Source organism: Augochlora pura, chromosome 4 (genome assembly GCF_028453695.1).
Source record: "Augochlora pura isolate Apur16 chromosome 4, APUR_v2.2.1, whole genome shotgun sequence".
Taxonomy (NCBI): Eukaryota; Metazoa; Arthropoda; class Insecta; order Hymenoptera; family Halictidae; genus Augochlora; species Augochlora pura.
Genome location: NC_135775.1, coordinates 2,382,989 through 2,399,719, shown reverse-complemented (window position 1 = coordinate 2,399,719; position 16,731 = coordinate 2,382,989). Strand labels below are relative to the sequence as shown.

The 16,731-nt window shown below is 43.5% G+C and overlaps 2 protein-coding genes across 5 annotated transcripts in view; one reads left to right on the top strand and one right to left on the bottom strand.

Moving 5' to 3' along the window:
• Positions 1-218: 218 nt before the first annotated feature.
• Positions 219-16,731, top strand: part of Znt86d (solute carrier family 30 member 7) — a 21,531-nt gene continuing 5,018 nt past the window's right edge. The window contains exons 1-4 of one of the 4 annotated variants that reach the window (XR_013493875.1): positions 219-382; positions 1,012-1,064; positions 1,144-3,048; positions 6,085-6,103. Coding sequence is in view for 1 of the 4 variants with exons in the window: in XM_078178578.1 (XP_078034704.1) it covers positions 1,183-2,241 (1,059 nt within the window). In the remaining 3 variants the exon portion in view is untranslated. Of the gene's footprint in view, positions 383-1,011; positions 1,065-1,143; positions 3,847-4,201; positions 4,321-6,084; positions 6,104-16,731 lie in introns of those variants that run through there. The other 3 variants (XR_013493873.1, XR_013493874.1, XM_078178578.1) reach the window with 3 other exon arrangements.
• LOC144468825 (uncharacterized) overlaps positions 4,391-16,731 on the bottom strand; it is a 101,031-nt gene continuing 88,690 nt past the window's right edge. Inside the window, exons 9-10 of the mRNA XM_078178577.1 lie at positions 9,796-10,005; positions 4,391-6,891 (exon numbers count right to left, since the gene is read on the bottom strand). Coding sequence (XP_078034703.1) covers positions 6,253-6,891; positions 9,796-10,005 — 849 coding nt within the window. The 3' untranslated portion in view covers positions 4,391-6,252. The remainder of the gene's footprint in view (positions 6,892-9,795; positions 10,006-16,731) is intronic.

Sequence of the window (16,731 nt, the reverse complement as noted above, 5' to 3'; positions counted from 1 at the left end):
GATTGTCAGTGGCTTTTGGTACATTTTATATAATATATATTTTATAATATTAGATACGTATATTAAATTCTACTGTGATACATTTTAAATATTGCCATAATTTTTTAACTGTTTAATTTTGTTGTTTAATTTCGTGGCCGAAATCAACAGGCATATCCTAGGCTCCATAGGAAGTGTATAGTTTCATGCCTAGTGTAGTACGTAATCTGTGGCTCAGGAGTGGCTGCAGCGTGTTAAGCATGGCGCTCTGCCAAGCATTTTCGGAGCCCGGTTTTCTACCTTTTTGACGCGTTCGCAACATGCGTTTGCTTTAAGAATACCATTTGATGCCGCCAAATCCATCCTGAGTCTTCGCTTTTATACGCAGCTTCGCACTAAAAAGGTATTTTCCATCGCATAAGTCGGGCTCCTGTAAGGTTAAGATACCTTTCACCGTTGTGACGTGTCAATTGTGTTTTTATTTGGTGCGACTTTTTAATAGGTCTATGTTTGATCGTGGTAACCGTAATCAGTCCGTCATCGAAAAGATTCTTTAGAACGTTGCGACCAATTCGTGAGGCACAATTACGGGTGTTGATCCAACCGGTATTATTCACTGATAAAGCAAACTTCTCATATAATCAGCTGTGTGGCCAGCGACTTTGCTCGCAACATATTTTTAATTATGTTTGACAATTGTTTTCAACGACGCGTGTAATTCGCGTGTAAACTGTTCTATCGTTGTGCATGTTGAAACAATCGAGCAATGTTTATTCAGAAAAACGACATTTCGGAGTAACATATGTAGCATCTACAGTCAGTCACAAAAGTGTACATACACGCCCATCAATTTTAGACCCGACGAGAACGATAACTTTAACACGTGTTTCGATGTTAGATTGTTTATGAATAGATCTCGAACATGTATTAAAAAGGTATCACCGTTTATTGAATTTATTAACATGAAAACGAAGAAAACGTTAGAAAGCTGCGTACAAAAGTGGGAGTAATAATTATTTTAATGTTTTCTAGATCCCCTGCTGGCTCCAATAACAGCTTCCAACCTTCTGGACGAAATTAAAAAGGTTTTGTAAGATTGATTATGATTTTGAATGAAACATTTTTGTCCGAATGTATCATATTAATGAAGTTTGTCTTTTATAGGGAGATCATTTGTGAAAAAAGCCCTGGCAATTTTGAAAAATGCTTCCCCTTTCGCACAAAGACCAGAGGAATCTGGGGAGCCGGATAAAGAAGAAGCTACTAGGATGGAAACATCTGATATTTTCGGACAAAAACACTAGGAATTTGTTCCTATTTCTGCTGCTGAATCTGTCGTTCGCGTTCGTTGAATTATTGTACGGAGTATGGACGAATAGTTTGGGCTTGATCTCGGATAGCTTCCACATGTTCTTTGATTGCACCGGATTATTGTTCGGCCTAGCTGCATCCGTTATTACGAAGTGGAAGGCGAACGAACGGTATTCCTACGGATACGTTAGAGCAGAGGTGTTGGGAGGCTTCGTTAACGCTCTATTATTATTCTTCATTGCCCTGTTCATCATGTCGGAAGCCGTAGAACGATCTATCGAACCGCCAGAGGTGAAACACGAGAGACTCCTCGTTGTGTCCGTTTTGGGGCTGCTAGTTAATTTAGTAGGAATATACGTGTTCCATCATGGACACGGGCACGGTCATGGATCGGGCCATGGCCATTCTCACTCCCATTCTCACGGTGGCCACGGACACTCCCATTCGAACCACAGTCACAGCCACGATCACCTCGACATCGAGATCGATCCTTCCTTCAGTGGCACAAATTCTCAGATCATGAAAGGAGTGTTCCTGCACATCCTGGCAGACACTTTAGGATCCGTCGGCGTGATCGTATCCGCAGTGTTGATGCGCCTGTTCGGCTGGTTCATAGCCGATCCGATCTGCTCGATGTTGATCGCAGTATTGATAGTTTTAAGTGTGCTTTCGCTGATGAAAGACTCATGGGAAATATTAATGCAGAGGCAGCCGACGGCGCTGGACCACGTTCTGCCGCAGTGTTACAACAAAGTGACCCAATTGGCTGGCGTGTACAGTGTACAAGAACCGCATTTCTGGACCTTGTGCTCGGACGTCTATGTCGGGTGTTTGAAGTTGGAAGTGGCTAGAACAGTGGACCCCAAGTACGTCGTGGCGCACACGCAGATGATATTCCAAGCGGCTGGCGTAAGGCATTTAACGGTTCAGCTCGACTCGGCACCTATGTGATCTAGGAGAGACGTTAATGTCATGAAGTGTTCTTACAAGTGCTCCAAGACCGTATCCGTCTGCGGGGTTTGCCAGAAGCATACCAGGAATTTAGCCGTGTTGCAGAACATCCCTGCCATTCTGAAGCTGTGCAGACGCATTGTTCTGAGTAACAGTAAATACCAGCTCGGATTACAAATTGTTTGAGACCGTCACAGGACACCGGGATCCGAACATACCAACGACTACATTTCACTTGCAACTCTCATTCCTTCATTTTTTTTTTTGCTATTGTACATATGTAGGACATTGAACGACTATTCTTTGCCGAATTAAAAAAAGAAATCGATCTTCGTTTTACGGAAACTACGATTATACCATAACTAACTCGGCCACCGTAAGTCACAGATTAACTTTTGTATCTCTGTTCGTCGAAGCCTTTACATAAGATTGCATTTAAATCTTAGGATGAAACTACTACTGGTGCATAATGTTAATTAGGATTTTTTACGATCGCAGGGCTAGCGTCGGAACAGCGTTTTCTAATTTGCATTAGGTTGTCGCCATAAGTTTTTGTGCGCATCGTTATATTTATAACGCGGAACTCGAGCGTTATGTAGACAACTAGTCATTATTAACGAAAGAGAGTGTGTGGAATCGCAACTTTATAACATGTTATATAAAATCGAGATCATTACGTTTCTGCGAAGTCACGCTGTCCTCGATATTTCTATTTATGTTGTACGCACGATCAAGCGGCGATCATGCGATGATTGATATTCAGTGCTCAGGCAGTGCTCGGGCCTGTTACGACATGTAACTCCAAAGGTAATATAGCTGCTGGCAAGTAATTTAGATTCGTACGAAAATACAGATTGAACGGAGCTAAAACTCCGTCGACTTTGATAGTTGATAAACGAAACGTAACAACCTGGGGCTCCGCGAGCGAACTTTCGCGTAATATCAAAATGAGTGTACCGTAGAGAATCCGCGAACTTTTACGAAACGAGCATGACATTGTATCACATGTTTTTCACGAGAACGGTCAATCGTCAACGCATCATTTTCATCGGCGCGACATCATCATCGATGACCCATCAAGCGGAAAATAATTTATCGAAACGAATAAGACAGATAGAAACATAGCTGCGCGAAAATGGCATGGAAATAAACGAAGCTTTAAATTAAGAACAGTTCAACGGGATTGCGTTTTTTTTTAAGTCGAATAGAATTTTTACTAACAACACCGAGAATCGTCGGCACGGCTCTGCGTGAATCGTAAGGATAATCAGGACATTCCATGTACGCCCGAGGGCGGTGTTACCGGCGTTACGGCCGAAGTTGTGATGTTGCACGGAGCAGCAGCGATTGGGAACCGATTTAAGCACGGCAGAGATTCTTCTATACGATAATCGTGCGTGTACAAAAAGACGAGAGAACATTACGGACATCGGACACTTTTATTTGCGAGGCGTCATGCGATTTTCCAGGATGAAAGTGGAACGAGTTATTAAAATTACGAAGTTTTATTGTTACGTTTTATTAACATTATTGTATAGAACGAGGACGGAAGGGGAGGAACCTCAGCATCGACAGAGTGTAAATAATAAAGAAACAATACTTATACTTGTCTCTCTTGTCGACCAATGAAAAATTCACAGTTTTGTAAATTCGCGGGACTGTTTCATTAATTAAACAGTGTATTATCTCTGACGTGGAGATGGTGGATGGTCGACGGGAAATAATCGGACCGCTTGAAACACATATTACATTTATTTGAAGGATATGTATACACATATAAATACATAAATATTTATAATAAAATCGCTGAAGCCGATCCGACCGTGGGCGTCAGCTTCGCCCGCACGGTGTCACAGCGTTCATCGTTAAAACGGCTCGCAAATATAACAGATCGTACATTTAAATATCTCGTCCGCCCCTGTACGGTGTCGATCAATGCGTCTTTTTTATATACACATAGTAAACTATCAAAAATGAAAAATCGTGAGGAACGCTTGCCCCTGGGATACCTAACGAGGGGGGCTCGCGCGAACCGTCGCGCGTCGACCTCAACGCTGGAACAGATCATTGAAACAAAGTCCGCGAACTTCTCGAGCCGGAGAACCGTCCATCCGGGTTGCCGTGGTCTTCGAAAGAAGAAATACGAGGTACGTCAATTATCAGGATAAGTAATACGAGAAACAGTGTAGATAGATGTTCAAGGGTTGACGCGATATTTTATTTTTTAATTTATTGAGAAATTTCTTTCTTTCAACCGTGAATTGCACATATAAATATGAAAATTAATTACGAACAAAGCAACTGCTTTCGTCATTGAGAAATTTTCTATATTTAAATTAAAATTGTTGCTTTCAAGAGCAATCTGTCAGATCTCGCTGAATTGTCTACTTAAATATGAAAAATTGATCACAAATTATTGTTACAAGGGTGTTTTAACAAATTCAGTACTTTGCAAATAAAAGGTAAGACTTCTACGAGCACAAGTATCTCAAAACTTTTCTCTAAATATTAAGAGAACCGTCCATCGTTTCCAAGAACGTTTCAGCTCCCATTAAAAGATGCAAAATGGAATAAGAAGAGTTCCGTCTCCTAAATAGACTTTGAAAAGATCCAACCTCTCGACGAACCTCGGACCTCTCCTCCTGTCGACGAGACCGTCTCGCGGCCTACTCTCGAATCGTTGGATCGGCGAGCAACGCTCCTGCGCGCACCCCTCGCGATTGGACGATAAAAGGTGATCGAAAAGAGTTTCGTTCCGTTTCGCGAAGTAATCGCACGTGTGGACCGAAGAGGAAATCACGGTTCGTGGAACTGTGTCGCGCGAATCTGAACCGATTGCCGATCGGACAGGTGCATGGCAGTTTAACAGCGCGACCCCCATACAGTCGTCTGCTGGCCGCAGTTTCCCCCATAAAGGATCGCGTGAAAATCGCACCCGGTTCGCCGATCAATAGAGATCGCTGGATCGCGCGCTTACCCTAGAAAGGTGACGAACTTGTTGATAAATACCGGCCTAGATCGCGGTCTACGATTTAACGATTTTGGCAGTCGTGTTTGCACGTCCTTTCGTTTCACCTGTCTCTCCATCTTCTCTCTCTTTCTCTCTCTTTACAATAGCCGTTCGCTCTTAATAATATAATAGTCCGCGGAACACCGGACACGTTTTTTTTTTATCTCTACGCGCTACAATATAGAATATATAATATATATATATCTATAAAATTTCTTCAAGTACCCAACAAACGCGCCCCCTATCGTCCCCCCGTAAAGCCATTTTCACTCTCGGATCGTCGATTGCCCGTCGAATCGATCGTGTTAACACTCGATAATCCTGATTCAAGAATTCCTATGCCTCTAATAATAATAATAATGACGATAATAATACAATAATAATCCGTGATGTGATCGGTGAGTCGCAATAATGACGATAATCATAATAATATATTACTCTGAGTCGTATTTTACAGTCCATCTAATAACAACGAACGTATCTAGTTTGCAACAGCCTCTTTCGTGTTTCGTCCCGCCGCCGCCGCCCCCCTCTGTTTTATAATCTGTCGGTCGTGCGACACCCGTGAAACAAGGACACCTGGACCCACGTGGTATACCCGGTGATTCGTCGTTCGTGGAGGGCGACCCGCTCGCGCAAAAGGAAATCACAGTAAGACGGAGATCCAGAAAGTGTGCCGGCCCCATCGATCCTCGCCACCGCCGCGTGTCCGTAAAATCGTTTCTTAATCATCCTAGGCTGCCTCTTATGGCTAAAAATCGTCGACGATACACGCCATTCGAAATTACGATCGACTCGTCCTAATGCTACGCTCTTACGTCCTCTATCTCTAGGTGCCGCTCTTTCTCCCGCCCCGAAGATCCGTTTCACCGGATCGATCATCCCCCAATTCACGATCCTCGTGTGTCATCGTCGGCTACCGTCGTCGGCCACGACGATCCCTCCTGACCAGCCAACTAAGTATCCTCTAAATTCGCCGAGCGTCACCCGCGTCTCGGCGCTCACTTCTTCTTCGCCTTGCCGTTCTTCTGGACCTTGGTGATCTTCAGCCGGCAGTTCGACCCGCCGGTGTAGACCACCTCGGCCCTGCCGCCCTCCTCCGCGGCGGTCACCAACGCCTTCACCGACTTCACGTGGACGTCCTTCGCGCTGATCTCCAACGAGGTGCCGGGGAACCGGTCTCTGACGCATTTCCCGACGCTCGACGCCTGGGTCTCCGTCAGCTCGACGCCGTCCAGGCACAGCCAGGTGAGGTACTGCAGGTGCGTGACGAGCGTCTGCACGAAAACGTGCTCCATCTGCACCTTCTTCGCGCTGTCGGTCACGATCAGTCCGTTCGCCTTCAGGAAGCTCAGGTTGCACAGCTTCAGGTACTTGGCGATCTGCCGCATCGTCTTGTCGCTGTCCTCCAACGTCACCCGCCAGAAGTTGATCCTCAACGACTGCAGGTTGCGGAAGTGCGAGGACAGACAGCCGAAGAACTGTTGCAGGATCTTGTCGTCGATGAACAGCAGCGAGCCGCTGCTGCCGCCGATCGTCGACTTGTCCAGGGACAGGTCGAGCTCGCTGAGCGCGGTGAAGCCGGCCAGGAACGGCAGCAGGAGCGGGCCCCGTAGCGCCAGGCGATCGTTCACTGTCACCTGGAATCAGAAATAATGCGCTCAGCTTTGTCCACCGCAATTTCATCGTCCTCCTTCGGCGGCGTCGTCGCCGTTGTCCCTCCCCCCCGGCTTTTTGTTTTCTTTTTCACGAGTCGCCGGATACCGGTAACGAAGACGAATGGGAATTTCCGGGAGAATTCTGATCATCGGGAGGATCGCGGGAATGAATGGTTGTACCGCACTTGACTCGGGGATCCGACGGATTCGACTGGCGTGGTCCGACGGCTCCGAGGATGTGCCGCGAGAGTCTTGCCCGGATGTGAATAGCCTTCGTCGCGCTCGGAAAGGGGATTTCATTCATTTCGGCCGACTGCGGTTTTCATGCGTTTTCGACACGAGTGAGTAGACATTTATTATCATTATTCGCAATTTGTTAATATTGTTCAAGGGAGAATTTTATCTTTTATTGTCATACTGTTCTTAATATTATAAAATTGTGAGGAAAAATTTCTGAGTAAACCAGGAAGTATTCTTCAATATTATACAGTGCTTAATATTATAAAATAATGATTAAAAATTTCTGAGTAATCTGAGAATTATTCTTCAATATTACAAAATAATAAGTAAATATTTCTGAGCGAGCTAGGAAGTGAACTAGGCTCGTTCATTATTATACCGCAATGAGTGAACATTTCTCGGTAGACTAGGAAGTGTACTTCATTATCCGTAGCATCGTGAATGGAAATTTCTGGCTAGAAAGTATTACTGCAATCTTTTGGTTCAGGGAAAGAAACTTTCTCATTTCAAGCTTCGTAAACTCAGCGTTAAAGGTGAGAGTTCGCATAAATATCTGCACTCTGGTTATGACAAAATTAGGTATAATAAAAGATAACAGAGTTAATATAATATCAGCATAGCATATCCCGATTCATTAAATAAGAATAAACGTATAATTTCTCCACGATTCAATATTATACAATTGTGTATAAAAATTTCAAAATAGGAAGCCTGTCTTCTCTTTCCGAGAAAGAAAGTTTCTTATTTCAAGCTTCGTAAACTCAGAAATGAAAATGAGACTTTGCATAATTATCTGCAGTCTGGTTGCCAAGAAATTGGACGCTATTTACAATGCTAGGAAAATTAAAAGAATTTAAAAAGATCGACACATTTTCGACTTCTTTAAACGATGAAACATCGTTGTCGAATTTTATATCGATCTCGAGGGGCTGAATAACACTCTTATCTTTTTATATCTTCGTTATGAATTATTACTTATAACACTTGCTAGATATTATATTATTATCAGTGAATTTTACGTGAACATAATACATATATTATATATCTTTAGGTAGACTGGCAGGTGTAATCACTAGAATCAGTACTCTCAGCACTAATAACGAGAAAGCCGGTCCCTTATCTCAATCTTCTATTACCAAAGGCGACACTCGTAAACAGGAAAATGATAACAAAAGTTCGGGCAACGATCCGCGGTGTAATCAAGAGTTCCTCCAATTCCAAAACTTCGGCGTTTAATCGAAGCTAGTTGTTCCTAATTGTTCCAATCAAATATTAGGTTGTCCCATAAGTTTCCTCCGCGCTATGCTATGACTCTAAGTGGCTGTATTTATATAAATATGCGGGCTTATCGCTTGTCACTGGAAACGAGACTTGCATTTTATACCAAATTGTGCATCGAAAACGCACTTATCGGACACCCGAATAAATTCGGTGCATTTCTTACTCGCGAACGTTTCGAGACTGTGCCATCGAGTCGGTTTGCCGACACGGTCCCCGGAAACCAGTTCCTCACGGATGGACAACCGCGGGCTAGACCGCAAACGAATCATCCTTGGCCTCGAGTTACGTATCATCCGGTTCGGGCCGGCTCGAATGTCTCGGCAACTCGATACTTCGACTTCGGCGCTCCGGGGACCTGCTGGTAATCGTACGCCTAACTGGCCGTTTCTCCGGTACACGCGTACGCACTTAGAACCGTAGAAACCTAAGGGGCGGATTCTGAAGCTTTTTAAAAAAGAAACTACTCTTTGTGTTTTCTGCGAAAGGAAATAAGAGTGCGTTCAGGGATTTTTTTGGAATATCTTGAGTCTCTGAATTCTTGGAATTAAGAAGGTCGCTGGTTAATTATTAATTATAGGATTTTCTTGATATTTTTATGTTCTTGTATTCATATTTCGGAGCACTTGAACGTACTCTCTAAATTATATAATTGTAATTATAATTTTATGATTATAATTTTCCCAGATAATAGAGCTAAAAGTACGTGAATTTTTAATTTCCTCTACCTTAAAACAAACTTCAAACTAAACTAACTTCACTCATTGCAAACTAATTCCTCCGTCCATCCAAAACAAATTGAAACAATGATATTTGTCCAGCGAAGCTTCGTTGTCTCTGAACAATCGCGAGGAATCGTTTCGCGGAGACTCTAAGCTCGCATACCACGCGAAGGCTGAACAAACGCGTCGCACCCCCGGGGAACCGGAACATCCCCTTAAAAAGCAATATCCCGAACAGGAACGAGGTCCTCCAAAGACGAGGCAGCGTCAAAATGAAACTGCAAGCACTCGGAGCGATCCCCAATGGCACGCGGCCGCCGTTAAAATCGCGGAGGACCGCTGCGGAACCGGCCTTAAACCGTCGCAGCGTCGCTCGTCCAATTTGCAATGATCGCGGGAAAGATACGGGAGGAACTCGTGGCGGATGCCTCTACTTAAGAAGAGCGAGAGCCCGGGTTGTTTGTCCGCCGTGTTATCCGTCGGAAGTCTTCCCTCGCCACGGTTTCGTCGATTCGTTACGGCCAACCGTCTAAATTCGTAATTACGAAACTCGGCGCGGCGAGGGAAGGGGAACGGAAGCCCTTTCATAGCCTTCGATCGGGGCGGGGGACCAGACGTTCCTGGACCGAAAGAGGATTACACTTACTTGGAAACCGGCTAGCCTGAGGAACACAATCGCGGGACAGGCGGGCGGCGGCGCGGCCCTCAGGAGCTCCGCACCGGCGTCGTCGCGACGCCCTAATCTCGCCAGAGGACCCTCGTGCACGGCCAGATGCAGCCGGGCGTTGCACAGGCTCAGCTCGCGGACGCTCGTGTAACGGAGCAGCTCCGAGAACACCGCGAGGCTGTCCGATTCCTGGAAACCACGAACTTTTATTATAGATCTCATCGTAGAATTTGTTACTATAACTAAGACGGTTCACAGTCGTACATTTCATCGTGTTGGCGATGGTAATATTAACGCATTCGTATCGGGATATTTTTCATATTTGAGCAATGCAAAGATATTTCAATATATGTGTATTGACACATTCGCATCGGGCTATTTTTCAAACGATGCGAAAATGTTGAATTCACCCTTTGAACTCGAAGCCATTTTTACTGTAAATCTAAAATAATTTCCCTGGATTATAATATTTCTATTTTATACAACAGAGTGCATTTTATGTATACGTAATTGATTCTCGTGATTCGTACTCACAATTCCACTTGTAACAATTTTTTAAATCCAAATTCTATTAGTACAAATATTATTTCAAAACGTGATAGAGAAATTTCAGTGCCAAGGGTTAAATTAAATTTGTTCGGTACAATACAGTTTAGCAATTTAATTTTTCTGCAATAGTTCAGCATAATAATAATAATGGTAACAGTAATAATAATAATAATAATTATAATAATAATAGAGTCACAATAAAAATGAAAACGACGCGATCACGTCGAAGCGGTTCGGGTTACGTATACCCTTCTTCAATAGGCGCAGCGTTAAGGAAGATAAAGAGCGGGACGGCTTGAGCTATCGGAACAGCGCGACCCAATTAGGCGACACGGTTACCCGGGGAAAGGCGTCATTAAGTATCTCCTCGTGGCAGCTTCAAAATTGATCTCGGCGTACGTTCGACGTGGAACGGCGGCGACGCGCTTCCAATTTGCTCCGGGGGTTTCTCTAACGTAACCGAGCCTTTTGCGATAGTCCGAACTGCGCGCTCATCTCTCCCCCCCTCCCGCCTCCTCGGTCGGAAGATTTTACTTTGAAGTGTACAGGGTAGTTTTCGCGATAAAGCCGTAGGGGAGAGAGAGAGAGGGATCGGCAAGTGGCGCTCGAAATCGAAGCGGGACGTCAAAGCGTCTCGTCCCCCCCTCCCCCTCCCTTTCCCGTCGTCGTCTCGCCAAACCTTCGAGTTGTCAAGGGACTCGGTCGCTCGTGTTTGCGAATATTAGATCAACGCGGCCGCCTTTTATATTTCCTCGGGAAATATTTGCCGGCTAATGAACGCAACAAGTGTCGCCCCGGTAAATTGAAACGCGGTGTTTCGCCGCCGACGAATCGATTCGTCAACGATCCGCGAAGAGGCTCGCGACCCCCTCGACGAGCATCGCCCGTCACGGTAATTTAGAAATGATTAATGAGGTAATTGTCCGTTTACTGTGAATGCCTCCTTTTTAGGCAGAATAAAAATTTATTTTTATGTTGTTAATAATTATGGAATTAAATTAGTACAGGTACGCGAAAAGTGCTATTCAAATATCACTGGATTCATATATAAAATTGTGAAGATGCATCGTGGAGTTGATAATATTGTTACACTATTCTTGACTTAATAGGATTTTTAAAAGAAGCAATTTATTTTTATTTATGTATCTTGCTATCTCGGAAATTGATTATAGCCTTCAGAAATTTCTATTCTTCATAAATAAGAGATACGAGTCCAAGGAGAATATCCTTCCTATATTTAATAATTTTAGTGACTTCAAGCTTAAATTCTTTTATTATTAACAATTAATTAGAAAAATCTGTAAAAATATTATTAAGTCCTTCAAACGTCTTCAAAATTTTATAATTAGCCTAGTGATATATTTATAATTTACTGATATAGTTATAGTCTAGCGATATTTAGTAACATCGTATCCGCAATTAATTATCGTTCCAACAGCTAAGAAAATAATGAATCGTCGCAGTAAACCGCGGGACACCGTCGCGCGCCAAATTGGCACAAGGAAACCGTCTGCTCTGAAAGCTGGCTGGAGCTTGTCGGAGCTGTCGCCCCGGAAAAACGCAACAAGTCTCGTAAACGTGCATTTATTATGGAGCACTTGTTTGTCGCGTGGCTGCGAAGAGAGAGAGAGAGAGAGAGAGAGAGAGAGAGAGAGAGAGAGAGAGAGAGAGCGACTATGTGCGCGGAGTGCCGCTGACAAGTCCACAGAGTTAACTATTCCGTGTGGGGCACGACAAGCGGCAGGGCGGCATTTGGCGAATCGGCTTTCGTTCCGCAACGTTCCTCCGTAATTATTAACGACGGTTTCACCGTCGTCGGCTTTCAACGCCCCCGACACTCGACGTCGTCTATCTTTCCATCCACGAAAATTTCGGCGATCTCGACGAGACCGCGCGGCTATAATGTCGCTCGCTGAGAAAATCATCCCCCTTGTTTCTGCTAAAACCCTCGTTTTTATTATTCAACCCTTTGGGCGGTTACGTGTTTTGACTCGCGGTGTACACCTGTATGATGTATATAAATTCTTATGTGGGGATGACGATTATAGAATTGATTATTATAGAATTAAAATTATAGAATTATAATTGTAAAATGACGATTATAGAATTGATTATTATAGAATTAAAATTATAGAATTATAATTGTAAAATGACGATTATAAAATTGATTATTGTAGAATTAAAATTATAGAATGTCAATTATAAGAAGAAATAACATTTCGTGTCACATAATATTATATCTATATTATATATTATATCAATATTACATTGACATAATAATTAATACCATACATTTACTCTACACTCAATATACTCAATAACACCCATCGCGATTAAACGACAACATTTTCCACCCCGACATTTATTATAATCGTCACGTAAGGGTGGCGACATTCCGTGCCGCGACGCGTATTCCCGTTAATTCGCAACAAGTGCGGGTATTTATTTTTCGATTACGATAACAAAAAAAAAAAAAAATCTCGTCACGCTGTTCCGCCGATCGCGTCGGGGAGTTCGGTTGATCGCGTCGGGTCCGACGCGCAGGACAACGTGTTAAATCGCTGCGAGGGCTAACATACAGGGCTTTAGCTACGCGCGCGCGCGCGCGCTCGTCGATGAAAAATACCAGAAGCGGTCGCATAAATCCGATGACTCGGCGGCCGCGCGCGGCTACGGGCTCCTTTTAAATGGAAATCGGCCCCGGCTCGTGACAGCCCGAACAATAACCGCGGGGGGAGGGGGGAGAATGTCGCGCATCGACTGCCTCGCTAAAGAGAGATGTATGGAGGGAGGTGGACAGAATGAGAGGGACGTATAGAGAGAGGAAAAGAGATATATAGAGAGAAAGATAGAGAGAAAAAGAGAGAAATATATAGAGATAGATAAAGAGAAAAAGAGAGAAATATATAGAGAGAAATAGAGAGAAATATATAAAGATAGATAAAGAGAAAAAGATATATATATATATATATATAGAGAGAGAGAGAGAGAGAGAGAGAGAAAGAGAGAAATATAGATAGAAAGAGATAATAGAGAAAAAGAGAGATACACGCAGGCAAAGACAGTGGTAAAGAGGGACGGCGTGGAAGGGGGGCGTTCCAACGAGCAGCATTGTTTATAATCACCCCCGCGAGTTAAATTAAATCTGGCCGGCACCCCCACCCCCGTCCATGCGCCGGTCATTGTTTCCGCGCGTGATATCGCCGGGCCGCCGGCAGGATTTTACGGTTGTACAATTTATCCGGGGGGATATTCTGCGAATTACGCGCTTTTCGTGCCGCATCGGCCCCGCGTATGCCGCGTCCCCTTCCCCCCTCCCGCGCGCAGTTTACCCTCGTTACTGACGCGATTAAGCGAGTCCTCTCCGCTTCATCGGCCGAATCGATGGACCCCGGCGGTAAATCGCCGGGCAAGATTCTTTATTTACGTGCCGGCTTTAACGATTCCAAACCCTTCCCGAAAAGCGACCTTTGACCTCCGGCGAAATATCCGCGCTTTTTCTTTGCTTTTACGGGAATTAGAAGGGGTTGTGAATTATTAAACAGTAAATTAGATTGGACCTGCATGGACTGTTTGAAAAGATTTGATATTATTTTGGAGATAACAGTTTGTTTTATATAAATTTTTGGTGTGTTCGATAATTATTTATACGTCTGCAGGCAATTTTGAAGTATCAGAGTTGAAATGTTAGGTTAAGTAATTCGTTGCTCTGTTTTGAGATCGTTTGAAATTATTATTGAGATCTGAGATGATTATTTGAGGGTAGTTATTTAAAATAATTATCCAATTTATCAGTTATTTAATGAAAATATAAAATTAAGTTAAGAGAACAAATTTCAATATTTCAGTGTTTATTCACACGTTTATAGACAATTTAAAAATATAGTTGCGTCACCGGCACTCCCACGAATTTAAAAAAAGTCTATTATTTAAAAAATTCTTTTTATTTACTATACAGTATATTCGAAACAAACCTAAGCCATCCAGTCCAGTTTTATACAACCGCCCCCGTTGCATAATACTTTCAAGCACCTTTCGCCGAGGGTCGTGGCGAATCGGTGCTAGAACAGCGTACAATAAACGAGCAAATTCACCGTCGAAGAATCCGGCAAATACATTAATAACATTTTGTTTCCCCGAGAGCTCGGGGAATCTCTGTTTCTCCCCTCCCCCCCCCGATTTACATAATACATGGAACGATCCTGAGGAGACCGCGTCCGAGCTATCAGAATCGACACGGATTCGCGGACCCCGTGGAAAGGAATAATTTAGGTGGGGAAACTGGGTCGAAGGGTGATCCCGTCGAACGAAGTATTTACAAGATTCCACGCGTAATTTATGCAGGGGAGAGGGTACGAGACGAGGGAGAGGTTAGGAATTTCGCCGCAAACTGTGTTCGCCTATTTTCCCCAATCAAGAAACAATTTATTGAAATTCTTCGAGGGGTGCACGGGGTCGAGAGAGAGAGAGAGAGAGAGGGAGAGAGCCATAAAATACTTTTCTTAGCGAGCCACCGGCTTCTTCCGTCCCCGTGGATTCTACGAGCGCCGAACGTCCGACGCGATATTGCCCGACGATAAATTACGCCGCCACCCCATTTCGCCGAGGAGTAGCATCCATGCGGCCCCCCATACGCGCTATCCCTGACCACCGTGAGATCCTCGAATATTTCCATGTGAATAAGTCTGACGCGGACCGGTTTGGATCCTCGTAGCATTATGCAAACCGATCCGCGTTTATTCTGTACGGTGTGCTCTCCAATGGGGTGGCGGCGAGCGTGTTCTCCGACGGCGACACCGGAGGGGGTGGCTCTGCGCCGTGTTTCGTTTATTCCCGGGTGGCTTTGCGCGAAGAATAGGGGCGGAATTGCGAGTCTTTCAAACCCGCTACGGAGCAACTTTGATATCGCGTAATTATATCGCGCTCATGTTTAACCTAATTTCAGTTTTAGTTGCGATGCCGGAATAGGTATCTTGTCCTTTTTCTACGGAACACAGGATTTTGTACGTTTATTTTTATGGTAGGATTCCTTTTTTATTTTTTGTGTATAAGAGAAAAGTTTGCGTGAATTTGATAATTTTTTGGTAATTTATTTTCGATATTTCAATGCCTTGTGCTGCAAAGAGGTTATATTTCTAAAGAAATCATATTTCGTAATACTGTAAACTATGATATAGTTACTGATTTTTTAGTATATTGGTTTTGTAATATAATGTACATAAGTGTTAAAAGCAGCAAATATATCGTAGTTTATTCTATTGTAAAATATAAACTTTTCAGAAATATATTCTCTCTGTAGCACAAAATATTGAACTATTACAAAGGGTTGAAATATTAAAGTGAAATAAATACTAATAATAAATACAATAATAGTAACTATATCAATAATAAATACAAAAATAAATCCAATAAAAATAAAAATAAAATAAATCCAATAAAAATAAAAATAAAATAAATCCAATAAAAATAAAAATAAAATAAATACAATAATGATGACACCCCCAACCGACACCATCGAAACAATAAAAGGAAGTTAGCCCAAAGCGAACGAAGAAAATAGTCGAGTGTCCCTATCGATCGTTGAAAAAATCCGCGGCGAAGGTTCGCGACCGAGCTAATGACGGATAAGCCGTAGTTTATAAATCATCCGGCCGTTTTGCATGCCTTAGATCCGGCGCACGATAAATAAGGGGTTCCTCCGCTCGAGGATCCGTTCTCCGTTGTAACGGCACGGTCGTTAAACCTCCTCCGCGCGATGATCGATTCGCCCGCTTAATGCCGCCCATTTCTCCTCTGTATCCTATTTCGGTCGCCACGGTTTTCGGATCCGGCCGCGGCCCGAGATTCAAGTAAATTGGATCACACGGCCCGCGGAGTGCTCGCGGGGGCATTTTTAATAATGGAGAATCCATTTGGCCGTGTCGCGGACATATATCTTGTTTGCTCGCGCCTCCCCGTCGACCGTCGTCTCCCCGTTGCACATCGCCGAGGTATTGTGCTTTATCCCGCCGCCGGTGGGGGGCTCCGCGCTTTTAAATAAATCAGATCCGAGCCGGGGAAACGCTCCGTAACTTTTTCATACGACGCAACGAAAACACGCGGCGCGATCTCGCTTTAATTAAATTTGCCCGCCGCCCTATCGTCGCGCGATCAACCCCCGGATGATCTATGCCGCGCGCGTGATTTTTACATTGCTATTTTTTCCCCCTCTCTCTACCGGGGAATTAAATTTATTTACTTATTATATATATATATATTTATTTGTATATTATACGCATTTATTTTCTATTTATTTATTTATTCATATTTACGTATTATATATATTTATTTTCTATTTATATATTCGTTTATTAAGTTCACAAAAAA